Genomic DNA, 19363 nt, shown 5'->3' with positions numbered 1-19363 from the left:
GTGACCTGTGTAGTCATGATTTTGATAACCCTGCCTACCTTGCATGAAGGTGGTCAGCTCCAGTAGTGGTCATTTGTTCCCCAAAAAGTTAGGATATTAAGAATGAGCAGTGTGCTGACCCTGCCCCAAAGCAGCCTGCACACAGCAAGAGCAGGTTTTCATCTCAAGGTGACTGTATGATCTCAGAAGCTAAGACACAGACTTCCCTATACCTGTCTGCCACCTCCTTCCAGCACTGTGGGAGTATGCAAGAGCCAAACACTGAATCAAAAGAAATATAGCTCCTTCCTGAAGAGATGCCACAGACAGGAGAGCACTCTATCCCCCTGACAGGCCATTGCTGGGCTGAGTAATAAATCCAAATCTATAACTACGGTGATGCTATTAGACAGGGAAACGTTTTAACACTCCACAAGCCACAAGACTGCAGAACAGCAGGGTACCCTTTTGTGTTCTTCAGTTTTGCAGCCTTCCTGCTTCTATGATTTTTTTTTTTCTCCCACCAGAGGGCAATGCGATCCCGTCTCAATTTGGAAATTAACTAGAGAAACCTAGTGCCAGACAGGCAAAAGCTCTTTCCTCTTTGGGCTACACTAGATTAAGAAATAAGATGGCACAGAACATTCCATTGTGGAAAATTACAGCTTGCTCATTCGGTGGTCTGTGATGCTTGAAGTTGAGAGGTCTTTCAATCACCAGAACACAATCTCCACGCTGAAGCCTGCTGCTCTCGGAGAGCACAGCTATAAAATGACTAAAGTACTACACAAATAAACCCATATCTTGTTTTTATTGGCAATTCCATGGCCAGTGCCTGATTGCAAAGTCCCTTTCCAACACCTAGCAATGGCTGATGTCTGGATCATGGCAGCTGTCTGCTTGAGTCTGCAGCTCCTCTAGGCTCTCTTCCCACTGTGCTGCACATCCACCATGGAAAAACTGCTCAGTTTGACCACTGTACAAGCACGATTTATGGTCTGCAAAGGCTACATTTGCTTCCCATTGTGGGGAGAGAGGAGACAACAGCATGGTCACATGGTAGCCAGACATCTGTGGTGGGGAATGCCATTGCCACTTACTCTTGCCAGGCTGACTCCTGTTGGAACCTTGTATGGAACATATTTTCTGTAGATATGACCAACTCTGGAGCAAGGGATATCCTCCATGCGGCCTCCACACATCCACACCTGAGGAACAGCAGAGATATGGATTCACTCTTGGTTATATGGAGAAAAATGATGAAAGAAAAAAAAAAATCAGGAAGAATTTCAAGTCATGAAAAAGCTTAACCCAGATTTTTGACTTCAAAGTACACTCTCCCAAATACCCTCCCCTCCCTGCCTTAGCCTCCACTCCTATAACTAACTACCTGCTTAGAGCCACGCAGCAAGCCTTGACTTAACACAAGTGCTATCAAGCCCAATGGCTGAACACTTCAGTTTTGCATTCTTTAGAGAAAAGAACAGGAAAAAAAACCACCCCAAGCACCCAGAGAAGAGCACACAGCACACTTTAACTTGATCTATGTTATTACAGCAGTAGTAACCACAACAGTTAAACTGGACTGCCATGTAAGATCCTGGTGTAGGCTGTGTCATGCTGCTGTAAAAGGCATGCCATCTCTGCAGTGTAAGTCATGTGTTATGCAAAACACTCCAGGGAATTGATGAGCCTGTTCAAGTGCCAGGAACCAGAAGAAACCACGACTTTCCCCTGTGGTTATCAGCACTCTCATATGGTTTCATCACTGACATGCACTCATTGCTTTTGCAGCCTCACAATTAAGCAGAAATCCCTGCCTGGTAGAAACATAAATAGCTTTAAAAAAAAGGAAAAAAAAAAAAAAGCCCTCAAAGTTACTGGAACACACTGTTGAAGAAGGCTACCTTGATTAAGGTTAGTGTCTGGATTAAGCCAGAAGTTTCTTTGCCAATCTGGGAAGATTTCACTCTATGCTAACACTCCGCAACAACTTTCTTTTATTCCTTATTTATAGCATGGAGATAATAATTTTGTCCAAGTGAAACCAAAGGAGATGTTTCTCAATCAGCCAATCTACTTCATTAGGTATAAGAAAAATATTCCTGTGTCCTTCTCAGAGACATCTAATCAATACTTAAATTATCCTTTTGTATGCAAAACAAACGACTCTCTGAATTCCTGAAGCATGACACTGTCTTGCCCTTCATTTTGTCCCCAGATCTTATGTTAATGCCCTGAAGACAGCAGTATTTAAGAAGGTCTGCTGGTGCTGCAGGTTCATGCAGTGGTGTTCTTGATCTCTCCATTCACTGTGGCTAATTTGAGCCACCACAGTTCACTGTGCAATGAGCTTAGTCAACAGCTTCACACATAGCAGGCAATTTCATTAATATTCTACAGTGACAATATTAAATACTTAGCTCGGAAGAGAAATATTTGGCCAAGGCTGCTGCATAATTATTAGCTCTGACACTAAAGTCCTCTGGAGTTTCAGCTCTGTCTGCTGGCCCTAATAATTACAGTCATTTGCTGACTGTGTATAACTTAATGGACGTTGGTTGCTTTCAGTTAGAGGAAGATTTTTCTCAGACAACTTCTAAAATTCAAGGTACTGAATTAAACGTCCTTATGGTGAGACAGACAAGAGGAAAGCTGATAATGTCATTCCTTTTGTCCCTGCTGTGCCTTGAGAGGCTGGTACAGAAAAGATGAAGATGAAAAACGAAACTAGCACTCATCTTCCATGAAGTTTCTAGTGGAATTAGCATTGTTTCTTATTCTACAGCTGCTTGTGCTTTTTGCTGCAGAGGGCCTCAGTGTGATTCCTCTGCTAGGAAATTAACAGGTAGGCTGAGAAAATTGGGAATGCTTTGTGTTTCTGGGACAGAATGGTTTTTGCAAGGCTGTGAGAGCTGCAACAGATCTGGGAAACTATGAAAAGCTGCAGGAACAGTTGAAGAAGTCTATAGCTCAGCTGCACAGACACTCCTCAACAACCTGTATCTTTACCCTGTGCACTGCACCCTGCATCCCCAAAGTGCTGCTGGTTCCCAAGCAGCTGCATTTCAGTGCAATACAAGCCTGAATGCAAACACCAGGCTGCCTGCCCACAAGGTACCTTGCTGGCTCCTGATCTCTAAGGCAAAGCTTTCAGTCAGGCCACTGGAGTACACAGGTGCTCTGAAAACACCACTGCCCAAAGCAAGGTGAGAAACAGAACCCTGCAAACAACATGCAGCTAGAGTGGAGAGCACTGGCCTCGCACTGCAGCTCTTGTGAAGCAGGAACACAGGCAGTGCTTACCTACTGAGTGGTACACTGGGGAGGCAGGGGGTAGGGGAGGCTAGACAGAACTGATGTTATGTTGGGCCAACAGCTCCGAGCTCCTACAAGGCTCCAGGCACAGAAGATGCCACAACATGAACACATGTAATGATATGATAAGAAAAGCTCCTTAACTGAGTTAGGGAACAAGGAAAATCCAAGATCAGTTCGACGTGCTCTTCTGCTAATCACACTTTAAAATATTTACTCCCAAGTGATGGTGTAATTACCAGGGCTGCATGGAGCAATGGAAATCTTCCTAATTCCTGCTAGCAGAGCTCAGTGACCCTTTCAAGGTACTTTGCCAACTCAGTGCCTTTTTAACGTTGTCTCATGCTGCAAGTGACAGTATGGCACTCGTGGTACAAATCTAATTTTAAAAGCATGCTTTCCATTCATTCATTGCTGCTTTGATTTATTTTATTAGTGAGCTTCTTTGTGTGGTGACAGAACTCATTACAACCTCCATAAAGACAATTACCAGTCCTTATCTATAAAACTGGAAGAAGGGGGAGAGGGAAAGAGCATGACATGTATCAGTAAAACACAGCTAAGAAAAGCATTAGGAAGCGAGAGTTAAAGGTCAGAGGAATCACATCCAAGGGTCTGTCAGGGAATAACTGCAAGTTAAGCAAACCCAAAATAGCTGTGTGCTAGCTGAGAGAACACTTCCACTTAGTTAGTGATATGTGGTTGGGTTTAAACGAGGGTACAGCTCACAGGCTTGACACACCAGAACTTACACTGCTAAAAATGCAGCACTGTCAAACAGCTGAGACAGCAGTGCTGGCCTGTGGGGCAGAGACTCTTCCCTTCACGGCAACACCGACTGCCTCTGTGCTCTCCTCAGGCCAAAGGAGAGAGTTTCCTCCTCTTCTTGTTTTACAGAAGGGTGAGATGGTGCCTAACCTCCCTGGCTGACATGACAGCAAACATCAGAGCCTGAACTTGACGCACTTAATTTCAATCAGCCACTTACTAGAATGCCTTAAGAACAAGAATTAAAGCTGGTTAGGCAGGCAGTGCTTTATACAACGATCTAATCAGATTTCATTAGGAGACAATAGGAAATTGCTCTTCCTCCTCAGGCACAATTTTCCCAATCTACATTTTAAGCTAGGCATCCAGCAGCTGACAGATCCACTAGAAGGGAGAGAAAACCTAGCTATGCTGAGATCAGTGAGCATACTGCAACTGAATTTTCTAAGGCCACAATCTCATCTTAATAGTGAAACCATATGCAAGGGAAGTAAAATAACACCACCAGTGACATTGCTCCCATCTTCTCAGTGGCCTGGAGGGCTGTAACTCCATATTCATCAAGTGACTCAAGAGCCTTTGACTCAGCTAATGTGCTATGAAAGCACAAGGTAATATGCCACCTATTCTCTACATGGGAATGTCATCCTGATCCAATTCCCCTTCTGTTACTGCAGAAAACAATGTCATGTAAGACAGCTGAACCTCTCCTCTCAGGCACTCAATACAATACTCCAGTTGGTGTGTGAACACAAATTACCTGGGTATACAAGGTTTATGGTTTCCAGAGACAGCCCCATGATGGGCCAATACTTCCCAAGAGAGGAAAAACACACAAAACACACAAAGGAAAGAGTCAGGTCTTGAAAAGAAAGCTGCTTCTGCAAGCCACAAGAGAAATAAAGACCATGGGATGGACCAATGCAGAGAAGCTGGCTGGTTGAATGAGCACACATTGAAGGTGGGGAGGACACAGTCAATAAGGCAAGGGGGTTCTCTGCATTACAAGGTGAGAGCAAGGGCAACCAATAATTCAGGAAAAGAGTAATTTTCTGTATTTTAAGCATCAGCTGCTGCTGCAGCTGGGACTTACTGCACTATAAAAGTTTAAGGTAGCTCAAAAGGCACTGGGATCTCTGTGTTTGTACAACATACTCCAGCATGGTCCCTCCTTACTGTCTGGAGCATTTTACAGTAATGACAACAGTTTCTAACAATCATGCTTCAGATTATGGAGGGGACCATTTCCCTGAAGCTGCTTGGTGAGGAGCTACTCTGGAACCTGAACCAAATACAGAGTAAGCCAAAAAAATCAAGTCAATGGTCTGAAACTGATGTCTGTATCACCACATAGGAAGGGAGGAAGAAGTCAACCTGTACTGCAGCTGAGAGCCTCAGAATTAAGCAGCATGTGCTGGCTTAAAAAAACCCACACCCCTTCCCCCCAAAAAAAACCCCAAACCAACTAAAACAAAACCAACCAACCAACCAAAAAACCCCCAACAAAACCCAACAACCTACAGAAAAAAGCAGTAGAATGCCTGGCCTGTTTCAGTGTGGGCAAACGTGAGCTGCTGGAAAGTGGTGTATGTGCCTGGAATAAGCAGTGGAGGCTCACAATCAGCACTGACTCCAGTGATACAACTGGAAATGCTGTCAGAAGTGACTCCTTGGCAGCTGCACCCTAACTATGCATCTGCCAGGAGGCCAGGGGCAAAACGTGAATCTGAAATGTGATGCAGGGCAAAGCAGATGCATGCATAGAGAAGCTATGGAACAATTGGATATGTTGGAAAACATGCAACATGTTTTATGCTATAGGAACCAGGAGAAGCAATCCATGGTGATGCTTTGGGAAAAGGATTTTGGAAAACAAAAGAATCAACAATCACCAGAAGAAGTGCAGTGGATGTTTCCCATTGCTGAAGACAGGAGTGAAAACCATGAGTACTGCCCATGTGTTTTGCCTCTCCCTTAATGGTTCTTTTCAGGGCAGCCATCGATGTGGCTTGTTTGTACTAAGCCCTTTGAATTTTGTGAAGGCTTTACAATCTCTAAGTTACAAGACAAACATTTTCTAAAACTGAAGTGACCTATCACCTAGCAAGGGACATTCCAGATTCTTAGTTTTTGCTCTTGAAGTACCACCCAAGATCTGAGGTACAAAGCACACCTATCTTTATGCCTATACAAGTGAGAGACATCCTTTTTTCCACTTGCCTTTCCCCATACCCAAAAAATCAGAGACTCTGTATTTATGGAAGAGAGGCGTGAAGCACTTCAGTGAAGATTATGTAAGTCAAGCAGAATAGAAGCCACAAAAGTACTGGAAAAGAGGCAACATGATTGCAAATAAAAATGAGCAGAGATAAGTGCTGTGCAAAATAGCATTTGCAGAAAGGAGCAGTTGAAATGCTTCGTGTATACCACTCCAAATTAAATACTATCAGCTCCGGTGGTTATGCAGGCAGCAGAACACAGGTATGGTTGGGTATGCAGAAGCATTCAGAAAATCAGAGCTGTTAAGTGGTGTTTAGAATTAGAAGAGGGAAGACACACTGTCACCTTGGGTAAAAGTACTCAATGTTATTCACATCATTACAGAAAAATACAAAAGACCAAGAAAAACTTTAAGAGCGGAGAGGTGTGGAAGTGACTCCCCAAAAAGCAAAAAGCCCACCTCGATTAAGTCCACTGAGCAGAGAACTATGGCTGTAGACTTATGGGCAGCAGGAAGGAAAGGCAACAAGTGCCACACAGACATGGTTGTGCACTGATTAAACAAAAGATGAGAATGTACTCAAAGGTCAGCATCTGGTCATCCACTGAGATGGATCAGCAGAGCAGTTTGCCTGGAGCTTTCTGCAAGCAGCACTCATGAGAAAAGTGAGGCTCATTTGAACAAGTGTAACATCTGCAGCTCCAGTTCAAGACTGCAATCTTCCTGGCACATCTGTTGCTGACCTGAGATAGTCAGACCCTTGACCTGTAGAAGTGTTGGGTTAGAGGCACTGAGCTATTCTGGATACACACAAGTCAACAGAAGTTGTTGTTTTCTGCTTGAATATGGAATAGATCAACTCCTTCATTTCTAATCTAGAAATTTCTGTTTTAAGGGATTGAGAACACACAGAAAGCTACAAATGATCAGTTAGGGTTAGAGAAAGTTTGTTTCTAATTTAAAGTTAATCCAAAGTTTTTTGTCCCTCCAGCATGCTTTGTTTCCTAGTGATGTTTGGTGTACATATTTCATACAAGGAGAACAGCTTCTATTAACAGACTTTGACCCATCCTCTGGCTAAATGTTTTCTGAGGTACTAAACACTGATGGTTTCTCTGCTGATTTGCCTTCAGCCTTAAAGATTCTTCTCAGAAGGAAGCAGAGCCAGCTGATGACAGAAATAGATAAGAGTCTCAAAACAGAAAGGCAAGAGGCTCCTAAATAAACTTGTTTATTTCCAGTTTCTCAGCAACAGATCCCTGGATTTTAAAATAAAAGCAAAAAAAAAAAACAACCCCAAAACACAACCCTGCAAAGCACAGTTCATATGTGAGCAAAAAAGAATATCCTTAACGAAAAAAAAATAAAGGCAAAAAAAAAGAAATCTACTCCTAGTGAGGCTTGAGAAGGCCAGATCTGATGCAATGGATCAAAGATCAGCAGTACAGCAGAGTACCTGCACCCACAAGTCCCAGGCACAGCAGTGGATTCTTTGTTAAAGCTGGGCTGTAAATTTGGCACTCTTAGAATCTGAATTCCCATTAGATAATAAATAATGTGAAAGCAGGTACCCCACATCTAAACCCAGAGCTTTGAATTATTTGACAGTGCCCCTTTAACTGCAAAATCTCAGTCTGCTTCTAAAGGTAAAACTGTAGCTGTGTGCTCGCCAGGAAATGTCATAGCTTCATAAATTCTGTGAACAAACCTTCTATTCTTGCAATTCCAGCAGAATTATTAAATCTATCAGCCACAGATGAATGTATCAATTTATCTTAATTTCTGAAAATACACTGAGCCTCTTTCAGCTAAAACTTCATTTTTCTGTCGCACACTGAAAGAAAAAAGGGGGTCTTTGCAGAGATTAATTAAAGCAAATTTATCCCTCCATAAATTACCATCTCTGGGCTGAAATAAAACACAGTGTGTTTCAGAGGGGATAAGCAAACAGATGAATGAAGTAGTCTGATTTCCTGCAGATCAAGCAGGGCGACTGTCTGCTGTGGCATTAGAGACAAAGGGCTTCCCCAGCCACTGTCATCACTCTTGGAAACCAGCATTTTCAAAAAGGGCCAAGGAAAAGGGGCTGAATATTGCCACTGCCCCTCCTGCAGAGAACGACATCGTTACACAGTTTCATTACGTGCAACACAAAGAACAAATGGCTCTAGCAGCAGGGACATCTCCAAAAAGGGTGCCTCCTGCCCCTCCCTTCCTGAGACCACTACAGAGGACAAGGGACTTCCAATGTGACTTTATTCATTTGTTTGGGTGAACAATGGAAGAAAAGACATTGTCTTGAAGACTGTCCTTCCTTCCACTGCTTGCTGCACAGTACTACAGGGTAATCTGTGTGGCTTGCTGAATACAGTTTGAGATACTTCTGAATTGCACAGAGGCAGAGAGACTTAGGAATCTGTTTTGTAAGAGATCAGCCACAACTTCTTGGTCAGGAGAGACACAAGGATGTTTAGCTGCTGAAGCTAACCAGTGCACTACATTACCATCCTTACCATCTTCTAGCCCCATGCTGAGGTCAGCTAGTTTAATTCAGTGGATTGCAGATGCCTACAAGATTTTATATTCAGCCTCTGAAAAAGACACCACACAGCAACACAAGTTTAACATAGAAATCTCAGTTTGCTCCAGGGTATGGAAAGAGTGCCCCCACTGAAGAGATTACTAGCCACCTGCCTTCAGCGGTCTGGGACATTCCAGTGGGTTTCCTAGAAGGGATCTCAGAGTGCCATATTCCAAGATCACATAGGTACTAGTGGTCTCCGTGGGTCACAGGGACCCATCATGGTCAACATGCATTTTTGGTTGGCTGGCTAATTCCTGTTTTAAAGTCCTCAAGTGAATAGCTTGCCCAAACAGTAAATAACTGAACTGTCCCCAAGCCAGGCAGATAATGATCTGAAGTCATTGCCAGCAACTGCTTTATTATTTCAGTTTTTGAGTAATTAATAGTCTCAGTTCCTTGTAGCCAGGAGTCAGATGGATTGACTACAGACAGTAAGTTACTCTCCTCTCTGGAAACTCAAGCTCAGGATTGAGGTACTCAGCTGGGTGAACACTGAGCAGCCTGAATCCTCATTCCCTGAAGGAGAGCATTTCATCGTCTTGCCAGGGTGAGCGCTAAGAAGCCCGGCAGTCAGAGCGAGCTCCACACAAGCTGACTTACCCTTGCTGAGAAGAGAACATGCATGTGAGGCTGTGACCACAGAATGGGGGATAACCCAGCTAATCATGCTCCAAAACTGACCCTGGTGACATCATCGCTGCTTCTTCTATGTGCTATCTTACCACTCCCAGCTCTTTCACCTTTAGTCACACGCAAAAGCAAGGACAAGGAAGATCATTCACATTCTGTGCCTCAGAACGGTTCTTACTTTTCAAAACAAAAGTAATTTCTAGAGAACATAGCTCACCTTAAAGGATATTTCATACTGCTCTCCTCCCCATATCTCCAGACCTGCATCATACCCTCCCAGCTCCCAGAACCACTTTCTATCGACTGCAAACAGTCCTCCAGCCATTACAGGAGACCTTAAGGAAAAACCAGACTCCATATTACAAACACATTCAAAGATACACATCTCTAGCCAAACATTTGAAAAACAAAGCAAGATTTAACAGATATTCTTTTCACCACCCAATGTTCCCACTGCCTTTGCAGCCCTGCCAGAGCATCAAACAGTTGGTTTTCCATTATCTTCTAATTTTTCACCTGTAAATGAGGAGGATCAGACTAGGCTCCCTTCAGAACCAGTCAATGCCTCTCCTCCAAACAGGCAGAAGAGTTCATGACTAAATGACAGGACATAACCTCTCCCAGAGAGACCCATACGCTGCACATGTGGTGCTCTGTCTCAGCACTATGATCAAGTCATTGAGCTTAACCCCAGAAGTGTTTTATTTGGGTTTGTTTGGGGTTTTTTTTGAACGCTACAGAAGTATAAAGGACAGCAGAACCGTCCCAATGTTGGCAAGCACAGCAAAGCAGAACACAACTCGATCACAGATTTACTTCTGCAGTGCACTGCAATCATCAAAATTGCTGTAATTATTCTGCTAAGTTTCCTTGTTCCCCCACCTGGGAATGACATACAAGCCACCATTGGTTTGCTGTTTTTGGCAGGGCATTAGGGATACTAAGTTAGGTTGGAAAGATCTTGGTAATAAATGACCACATTAAATGTTACACATTACAGTTTTAAATGAAATGTTAACTTCTGTGGGAATTAAGGTGGCAAAAAAATAGCAACGGAAAGTGTTCACAGCTATACACAATGCATTTCTTTTAAATCAACAAAGCAAACAGCTGCTAAAAAGCAACTAGCTCAACCTCAGCCTCTGACTTTGACTCCACTGAGGTGTAAATCAGCCCTCTAACAGGGTGTCACTTTGTTAGCCAGCTCTTTGCACGCTGCAGTTCAGTAACTTACTCAAAGGGATCGCTGGGATCAAGTTTCTGTAACTCAGGAGGAATAGGGATCCTCTTGTAATACATCTCCCAGTCAAATGCACCTCGCATCGCGTCTCCAGCCTGAGTCTCATACCCAAAGTGGTCATGATCAATAACATCAATCATTGGACAAACGATAGTCTTGCGGTTTCGGGCAATGCGATCTGAAGATGGGAGAAATGTGTTAGAAAACCTGCACCAGTTGGTTCCTTTGACCATGAAACTGCAGACAAGAGCATCAAAAGATGAAGCTGTTCAAGAACAACGTAGCTTTCTTCCCATTCATTCTCTTTTGCTCCAATTTATATCAACTTATCTGGTATTTCTGCAGTAACTGAGACATTCAAGCTACAACTATTGGGATAAAAGCACTAGGCATTCATGCTACAGTGACTACCACCCAGAAGCAGAATAGACACAGCCACAGAACCACACATACCCAAACCACCAGCTTTAAAACAATCTTGTATGTGGTGAACAGTCCTTATTTTAATGAGCAACCAGAATGTGAACCCTTTCTGCTGAGATTCAAAGCCAGGGCAGTAACCCACTGCACCACCCAGCTGTAATTGCTGTGCCACAACCTGGCAGGAAGCAATTCAGACTAATGGCATAACTACTCTCAGCAGGCTCAAGAAATGCAAGAGTACCTCCTCCCCTCAACCTTTTCTTCCAACCAAATAATACAAGACAGGATTAATTTCTGCATAAACATCTGGAACTTCTTAAATACTTTATTACTGAGACAGTCTCTTGTTGGAAGTTAACTTTCAGAGCAGAGGCGACAAATGATGTTTCAGCTTCCAGCACAAGTCTAATAGAAATTCTTTCTGTGTTTTAAAATTAAAGCATGCTCTGTGTTCTCATTGAAATGGCATTTAAGCTAATTCTGTCCTCCCTCCCCAGGGCTCAAGTAGCTGCAAACGTTCTACGCTGTTACCAGATCCAAACTGTAGTGAAATCAGCAGTATTACCACCCAAGAGTCCTGCTGACAAATCTGACTAGGGTTCTGATATCTCCAGTTGATTTATTGTTGCCAGCTTTTTGGACAAAGCCACATATCAGCAAGAGCTTTGACAGCCACTTGCAATATGGTCATAAAGGAGGTTGGCACTGGCCAGAGGCACACAGGTACCAGAAACAGAAGGCACTGTCCTCTCAATTAGTCATCACTGAAAAGAACCAGCACAGTACAACTGACATCCCCTTAAAGGAAAGGACTGCAAATGTTCTGCAAATACATACAAGCAGCTGTCATTCAGAAGAAGTATATTCCACAGGCTTGCAGACTATGAAGTTATATGTAATTATATAGGGGCAAAAAAAACCAACTAAAAGCTACTTAAAAACTGTATGTAAAGATCTTTCCTACTCCTCTCTACAAGCTGTGGAATGAATGACCATACAATAGTTTCATTCCTCTAGCAAGCTGTAAATTAGTTGACAACTCATTTAGCAAAGAAACAGAATATGATCTCTGTCTTTTAATTAAGCAAATCATATGATAGCCTTATCATATGGTGCAGGACTCTAGAAGAGAAAAAAAAGATTAGTGTTTTAAAGGCTACAGGTTGCCAACAATTCATCTGAGTCCTGTGGCTGGCTTCTCTTTCGTTTTCCCTTTGAAGACATTTCTTCCTTTTGTCCCAGAATAAGGGGAGGGGGGCAGTAGGTGGAAGTAAAATGAACTCAACACCAACATCTGCTGGCAGCTTTTCAGCAGTTCAGCCTCCACACACTTACCTAACAGAGGTGGCAGCCAGTTCACATTGGCCTCGCAATGGGAATCCAAGAAGGTGATGACGTCCCCTATGGCCACCGAGGCGCCCAGCATTCGGGTTCTTATCAGCCCTTCTCTCTTCTTGGTTCGGAGGATTCTCACATTTGGGAACTGGGCCATATAATCTTCCAGGCGTTTCTTCAGGTGTTCTATGTGAAAATGAGAAATTCAAACACTGTAACAACTAATTTCTTAAAAATGCACCTCCCTTCTTCACCAGCAGGAGACGGCATTGTAAGTACATCCCGAGTAGTTAAATGTGATACCAGGTAGAAGGAAACACAAATAATTTCTTTTAAATCCAGAGTTTAAACATAACTGCTTAACCATGACTTCTGAAGATGTTCCAACATCTTAGAAGCAATTAATAAATCAATAAATAGAGGAATTAGGAGAAGATGGAGAAGTGCAAAACGAGAAAGAAAGCAGAGGAAAAGGAATAAAAAGCCAGCTGGCAGACCTCTGGGAGGACTTTACAAGAGCAGGGATTCTCAGATACTTTTATAGAAAACCAGTGTGGCTTAACAGAGACACAGGCCAATTTACTTGCAAAAGTAAACTGCACTCAGTGCACTGAAGTTGTATCTGTTTGTTTTTTTTTTTCTTCAAAACACACAACATAACCATCCACTCATGCATAAATAAAAACCAGCAAAAAGCCAAGTCAGACATCCTTCCAAGCCAGCAAAGCAGAGCTGCTGTATGTGTCTGGATGGCTACATTAAACGCTCATCAGAGAAGAGATCTACACTTGAATATGGAAATATTTATGCTACTGAATATGGTCTGAAGCCACATCTGAATTAGCACAGACACTTAACAGTCACCACAAGTAACAAGAATTCAAACAGGAGAGCCACAGAAATAGATTACTGAGTGATCAAAACAACGGACAGCTTGTTTAGATGTGGAAATAAAAAGCTTGGTCTACACAAAGAGTGAGGGGCACACAGCTGTCTTTACATCAAAGACTGAAGCACCAAAGGAAAACCTAAAAATAGGCTAAGAGCTGACACTGGCCCAGTCACTGATGGGTTGATCTTTAGGCATCTGAAGTCTTGACAGCAAACCCCATTCAGAGTGTGCCAGGGCCCGCTCATGAATGCGCCATGCTGTCCACTGCCATCAGCAGCCCAACAAGGAAACATGCCTCATCGGGCAAAAGCTAGGTTGTCAAATCTAAGCAATTAACTACTCTTAAAATCTCACACAACAAAACTTGAGTAGAGTCAATCATTCAAACACAACCTCACAAGTTGATTTCTTTGACTATAGGGAACACGTTCACTCCATTTGGTACAGCTGAGTCCTCCCAGGCTTTCAAAACAGGCATGAAAGGCAGGGGCTGAAAAGGCAGACACTGTGAAAGGGCCTCTGAGCAGGGCTCTGTGGAAGCTGAGTACTGCAACAGCTCTCTAAAAAGAGCAAAGGGGCATAGAAAACTTCACTAAGTTATGAGCTCTCCCCCATGCTGCTGACCCAGCAATTCTGCTTCAGAGGTTTAGCTAGTGGAAGAAAAAAAATGGGCAAAATCCCTGTGACTAATACATGTTCTGCACCTTCTCTTTGAAGCTGACATCACCTGCTTTCCTTCAAAGATCACCCAAATCAACTTCTTTGCTATTGAGGTATCCCTAGCGAGCCTTTTGCCCTTTTCAAAGCTTTATTTAACATTTCCCAGGATTTTTTTCCTCACAAATGGATTTTAGTGTTTTGCCTGACAAGTCTAATTGCGCCACAGTATCTACATAGGTTTCCTGCTCAATAGAGCCCTTAGTACTTCTTGCTCTTTAATATGCTTCTCTCTCATCCTTTTCAAGTCTCTTCTGAATAAAGCCTCTCAAGCAACCAGAAATTTTGTCCACTCAATTACAGATTTTTAAAATAAGGGCCTTCCATAGAGACTAGATATAGTATTAGTGCAGCTGTCTTCCTCCTGAGACAGTGGGTAAACTCAAAAAGCCAAAATAGCCAACCAAAAGCCACCACCACTGTTTAACATCACAGCTCACTCCTTGCCACTGCCGGTTTCTCACAAAAGATTGGTTCATCAGAAAAGGGAACAAACAATCCTCACTTCCAGTATAAATCAGCTAAGCCCAAGCCAAAAGGTATACCTTAGCTATTGTATCCATAACAAGCTAAGTGTGAGTGTGGTTGTGTGTGCTTGTTAGAATAAAGGAGGTAACCATTGTGCAAGAGCTGTGGGCCTGATTCCCCTTAACAGTAGCTACAGATCAAGTTCAGACCCTGTGGTATTTACATTATCTAAACCGGACCTACAAAGCACTGGAAAGTCTTAAAAAAGCCAAAGCTCCAAAACAATGGGAAAATATATAGAGAGATTTCCTACAACTCTTTATCTTGTTAGAAATAAGAAAATGGAAAATGAGACTGTGAAAGGCTTGTCTTCCACCTATGTGGTGGTCACTTTATGTTTTGGTGTCACATGCCCTTCTGAACTGTCCTGGTTTACTGTACAATTTCATCTGTGGTGACACCCAAAGGCAGCCTAACCAATTCCTCCAGGGGTAGGAGCATGGGACAGTTAGGCCTGCTACCAAGAGACACTAGCATGGTTTTGGATCTGGTCTCACACTAGAGGATACACACCAGCAGGTGAACAAAATATCACTGGACTAGGCTATATTTGTAGTGGTGATGATGTCTGCTCATCTGAATCAACGGAAGGTAGGTTGATTAATTTCTGTTAATGAAAAGCAGTTAAGAACTGAGAGATTTCCCCATTTTTACAGTAAAAATGAAGACACAGGAGCACAGACATTTTCTCAGGCAAGTACTCTGCAAAGAGCCAGCAGGAAATCCAATTCACTGACTTCCCATTTAATTTCCAAATGCTGGGCTGGACTTTTTATTACTATGTTTCCATAGTAAAAAACCACCAGAGCATTTTACACTGGCAGCAAGTAGTCCGCTCTATGCTGTACTGCTAAGAAATGTCTCTCATATTAGGAATCTTCTTATGTCTCTGATGCTAGAAGAAGCAAGACAAAGCTACAGGTACTGCACCAGCACCCACGTGGTCTCAGTGATGCAGGGGGGACACACACACCAAAGCACTGTCCTTGTAGCCAGGAGGGATCATATTCAGGTAAGCTGCAGAAAAATCCATGCCAGATCATTCTATTTTATAAGGTTAAGACTTGTGTAATGTGAACTGCAAGGGAGCAAACCTTATTGGATCCACTTTCCCTTACTAAAGAGTCACAGACTTTCATATCACCTCACAAACATACAAAGCACAATAAAATGTACTTTGGAAAGACAAAGGTTCCTCCATTTCCTTATCCCTGTGCTATCCTTGCTGCCAGGCCTGGCCCAGAAGAAAAACTATTTTATTCTATTACAAATATTGTCACAATTAAGTCAATTTTTACTTTTAAAAGAAAATCTTAAAAAAAAAAAAAAGAAGACAAACAAACAAGTGCCATTAACTGCTACAAAATTTTATGAGGCTTTAAAAAATGTATTATGGAATCTTGTCACACTGAGTAATTTTTATTACAAGGGCAATTTTCTTTAATGAAAGTTGTTAGGTGAGCTGGATGGATTCCAATGGCTGCACCAATGTTGGGCAAAGTAATACAGCCCAAACATATAAATGAGAATAAGATTATCTGCAGATTAAAAACCAGGCTGGTAGCATGCTAACAGACTCTGCAATAAACTTGATATACAGTGTATGCATTAACAGCACCAGTCAAGAACTCCTGCTTGCTTTATGTTGAGCTGTAAATAAAACTGTGTGAAGATAGCAGAGAAACTTCAGCAGCAGGTCTGCTTAACACAGGCAGTCCCAAAAAAGCTTTCCAAAGTAAGACTACTTGGTTTTCCTTAGGTCAATTTCTCATGGTGGTCTTACTGCAGTTCTTCCTTCTGGGCTCCCCATCGAAGCAGAGCTGCCCTCAGATGCTGCTGATGTTGTGGCCAACTGCAAGGACTTTGCAAGGGAGGAATTTCTGATGTCTGTCTGGGTTTTCATTCCAGCCACTGCACATCTGCCATGTGAACAGGCACCTAAAAAATGTTACCACTTCAAAACCAGATGTATGCACAAGCCAGAGGAGCTCAAGGATTTTTAATTAATTGTCTACAGCTTAAAGAAGCAAATGCATGAGAAACAAGGCAACTTAAACGTGCATCTATAGAACCAGAAGAGCTTAAATAGCATTGCAGTGGCAGGGTTCATAGGACTCAACTGTTCAAGTGCAAGCAGAAGGTAACTCCTGTACTCTTAAGAGTAGCATCAACCAATCCAGGATGAGCAGCACTGCAGAAATCAGGAACATTCGCAGATATCTTTCATGCATTACTCAGATGCCACCAGTGAAACCAAAGTTGCCTCTGTCCTACAGTATCCTGCCTCCTGTAGAGGAGTTTGCTTCAGTTCACACTCAGAAAGTTGAAGATATTCTGAAGATGGGAGAGCCATTGCACTCCAGAAATTTAGAGAACTTTCTCTCTTCTGCTGAATGGCACATGGCACAGAAGGAGAGGACTGGAGGATCTGCAGAATTCCCTTTTAAGCAGACAGGGTTGGTTTTCCTCCTCTGCAGGTTATTTTGGCTAACTTTGCACCCAACAAAACCTGGAGTGCAACTGTTCATCTGGCATTTGTTTACAGTTACCCTGGTCTCCCCTCTCTACCCTCCCACACGCAGACACACTTGTTTAAGATTACAAATTAATCCATTCAGCTTTACTTGGCCCTTACATGCTGTTTAACAATTTAAGAATGAATTATACTTCTTTCTGAATTCATCACAATGTGCAAGCCAAGCCTTCCTGAAATAGAAAGCTTTACATTATTGAAATTAACTTTTCTCCCTGTTTTGGTGCAGATGAGTAATCCTTTTAAACAGCAAAACTGTTTATCCAAACAGGCAGCTCTTACACTAGTTTCCTTTCAATGTTTTCACACTCTTATCACTAAAGTTGTTTGGGAGGATAATAAACTGATTTAATAAATGGTACTATGAATCCCAGTCTCAATAATAGCAAAGTGATTAAGCTGCTCACAGCTTTCCCAGTCAAATCTTCTTACTAAGAAGGCCTGGGAAGGGAATTAGTACCTGTTGCTTTACTTATGGCAGCTCTGTGGTAGACTCCTCCAGAGGAGGGGCCCATTTTCCACTGCCCATTCTGCACCAATGTTGGATCTCAGCACATCTTTAGAAACAAAAACTGGGGGGCAGGGGGAAGGGTTTCTGTGCAAGGGACAACAGCTGAAAGTGCACCACCGCACTTGCTAATAGAGCAGTCATCCCTTCTCATCTTTGCTACAATATAAACAGAGTTAGGCTTCTGGAAATCTTTTGGTTCTCTATGGGTTTTTAACCCAAGCTCCCATTGTAGGTATAAGGAAGTGCATGAAAGTGGAAGCATGAGGTCTAAGGAAAAAAACAGACTGCAGGTTGCTGGGGCAAAGATGAGTTGTGGGAACCTGTCCTGTGTGCTTCGATAAACCTAAGTGCATAAACCTCTGCTGCCTTGCCTGTATCATCAATTACTTCCTGAATTTCTAAAGGGAACTTGCTCATTGCTTCCTACAGCAGACATTCTAGCCCTGCTCAGTTATGGCTTCAGGAGATACCAGTACTGAACACAGAGACAAAAGTGTAATCTTTAAATGAGAAAATTCACATTTACTGGCATTAGCATATAAATACACCCAGACCCTAGGGAAAGTTTAGTAGGCTGCATTTCCAAGCAGGGAAACACACAGGGAATAATCAACTTAGCTACAGCATAACCTCTTAATCTCTCAGGAAAGTTTCATTTGTAAAGGAAGTCTATTTCAACCATTTCTTCCTGAGGGAATTGAGAAAAATCCATTTAACTCATCCTTCCTTCATGCTGTAAAGTTTAAGCACCTTTTGTTCAGCAGGAGCAGTGAAGCCAGCCTGCAGTGCATGCATCAGTTAGTTCTTCGGTCCTGCACACTGACTCCCTGACCAGCTCATAATATCTGTTTTTCCCCATGTGCTATCACCCATCTTTCCCAGAGGAATCAGTCATTCTCATTAGTTTACTCTTCTCTCTTCTCATTTCATTAAATATGTATCAAGATTAAAGCACCCACTTAGGTTTTCTTCCTCTTCTGTTGACTACATTTGGTGCAAAGAGGTGATTTTGTGACTCTCAGTCATTTTCTTGTTGATTGCTTGTAACATCAGAGAGACTGCTGACATACAAACTAGAGAGCTACAGTTTTTGGCCTTTGCAGCTGCTGAAACAGGAGTGAACTCCTTGCAGCACACTTAATATTCAGCTCAAGTTTGATGTATCCATGGTGACTAGCAGGAAGGGCATTGCTGTCCCAAATACTGCCTTCGACCTGGGGAATCTGTGCCCTCATCTTAAGGCCAAATTAAGTGATTTTGATTATCCAGTTTTTCCATCTAGGGAATGTCTGTGCTGCTGCTCAATACTGACACTGTTCCATTTAATTGATAAACACTGTGTGGGCAAGTGAAAACACTGAAAAATATTAAGACAAGCCACTGTGCCAGTGGCATCACCACCTCCAGCAGCCTGAGGCTAATATTTGCACCACTCACTGGTTCAGGACTCTGTGAATTTCTACTAAACATTCCTTACTACAGTTAAAAATCGTGAGAGATCAGTCTTTAATTGCCTTTAATCTACATGACTGACTGCTTTCTGAGCACTGGGGAGACAAACAGAGGTGCAAAAGCATTTCAGAAGTTTGCTCACAGGACAGAACAAAGCCAACTGAACATGACTCCTCTGCAATCCACAGAGTCCAGAGCACAGAGACAGACGTGCTAGAGGGGTTAGTCTGCT

At 42.6% G+C, this 19363-nt stretch overlaps 1 protein-coding gene across 4 annotated transcripts in view; it reads right to left on the bottom strand.

The window, feature by feature from the left end:
• Window positions 1–19363, bottom strand: part of GALNT10 (polypeptide N-acetylgalactosaminyltransferase 10) — a 79955-nt gene that overhangs the window by 4835 nt on the left and 55757 nt on the right. For all 4 annotated transcript variants that reach the window (XM_054389139.1, XM_054389141.1, XM_054389143.1 and 1 more), the window contains 4 exons: window positions 12499–12684; window positions 10735–10918; window positions 9718–9835; window positions 1080–1187 (listed from right to left, as the gene is read on the bottom strand). In XM_054389139.1, the coding sequence (XP_054245114.1) occupies window positions 1080–1187; window positions 9718–9835; window positions 10735–10918; window positions 12499–12684 (596 nt within the window). The remainder of the gene's footprint in view (window positions 1–1079; window positions 1188–9717; window positions 9836–10734; window positions 10919–12498; window positions 12685–19363) is intronic.

Source organism: Indicator indicator, chromosome 18 (assembly GCF_027791375.1).
Source record: "Indicator indicator isolate 239-I01 chromosome 18, UM_Iind_1.1, whole genome shotgun sequence".
NCBI classification, from domain to species: domain Eukaryota; kingdom Metazoa; phylum Chordata; class Aves; order Piciformes; family Indicatoridae; genus Indicator; species Indicator indicator.
This window is presented reverse-complemented; position numbering and strand designations above follow the sequence as displayed.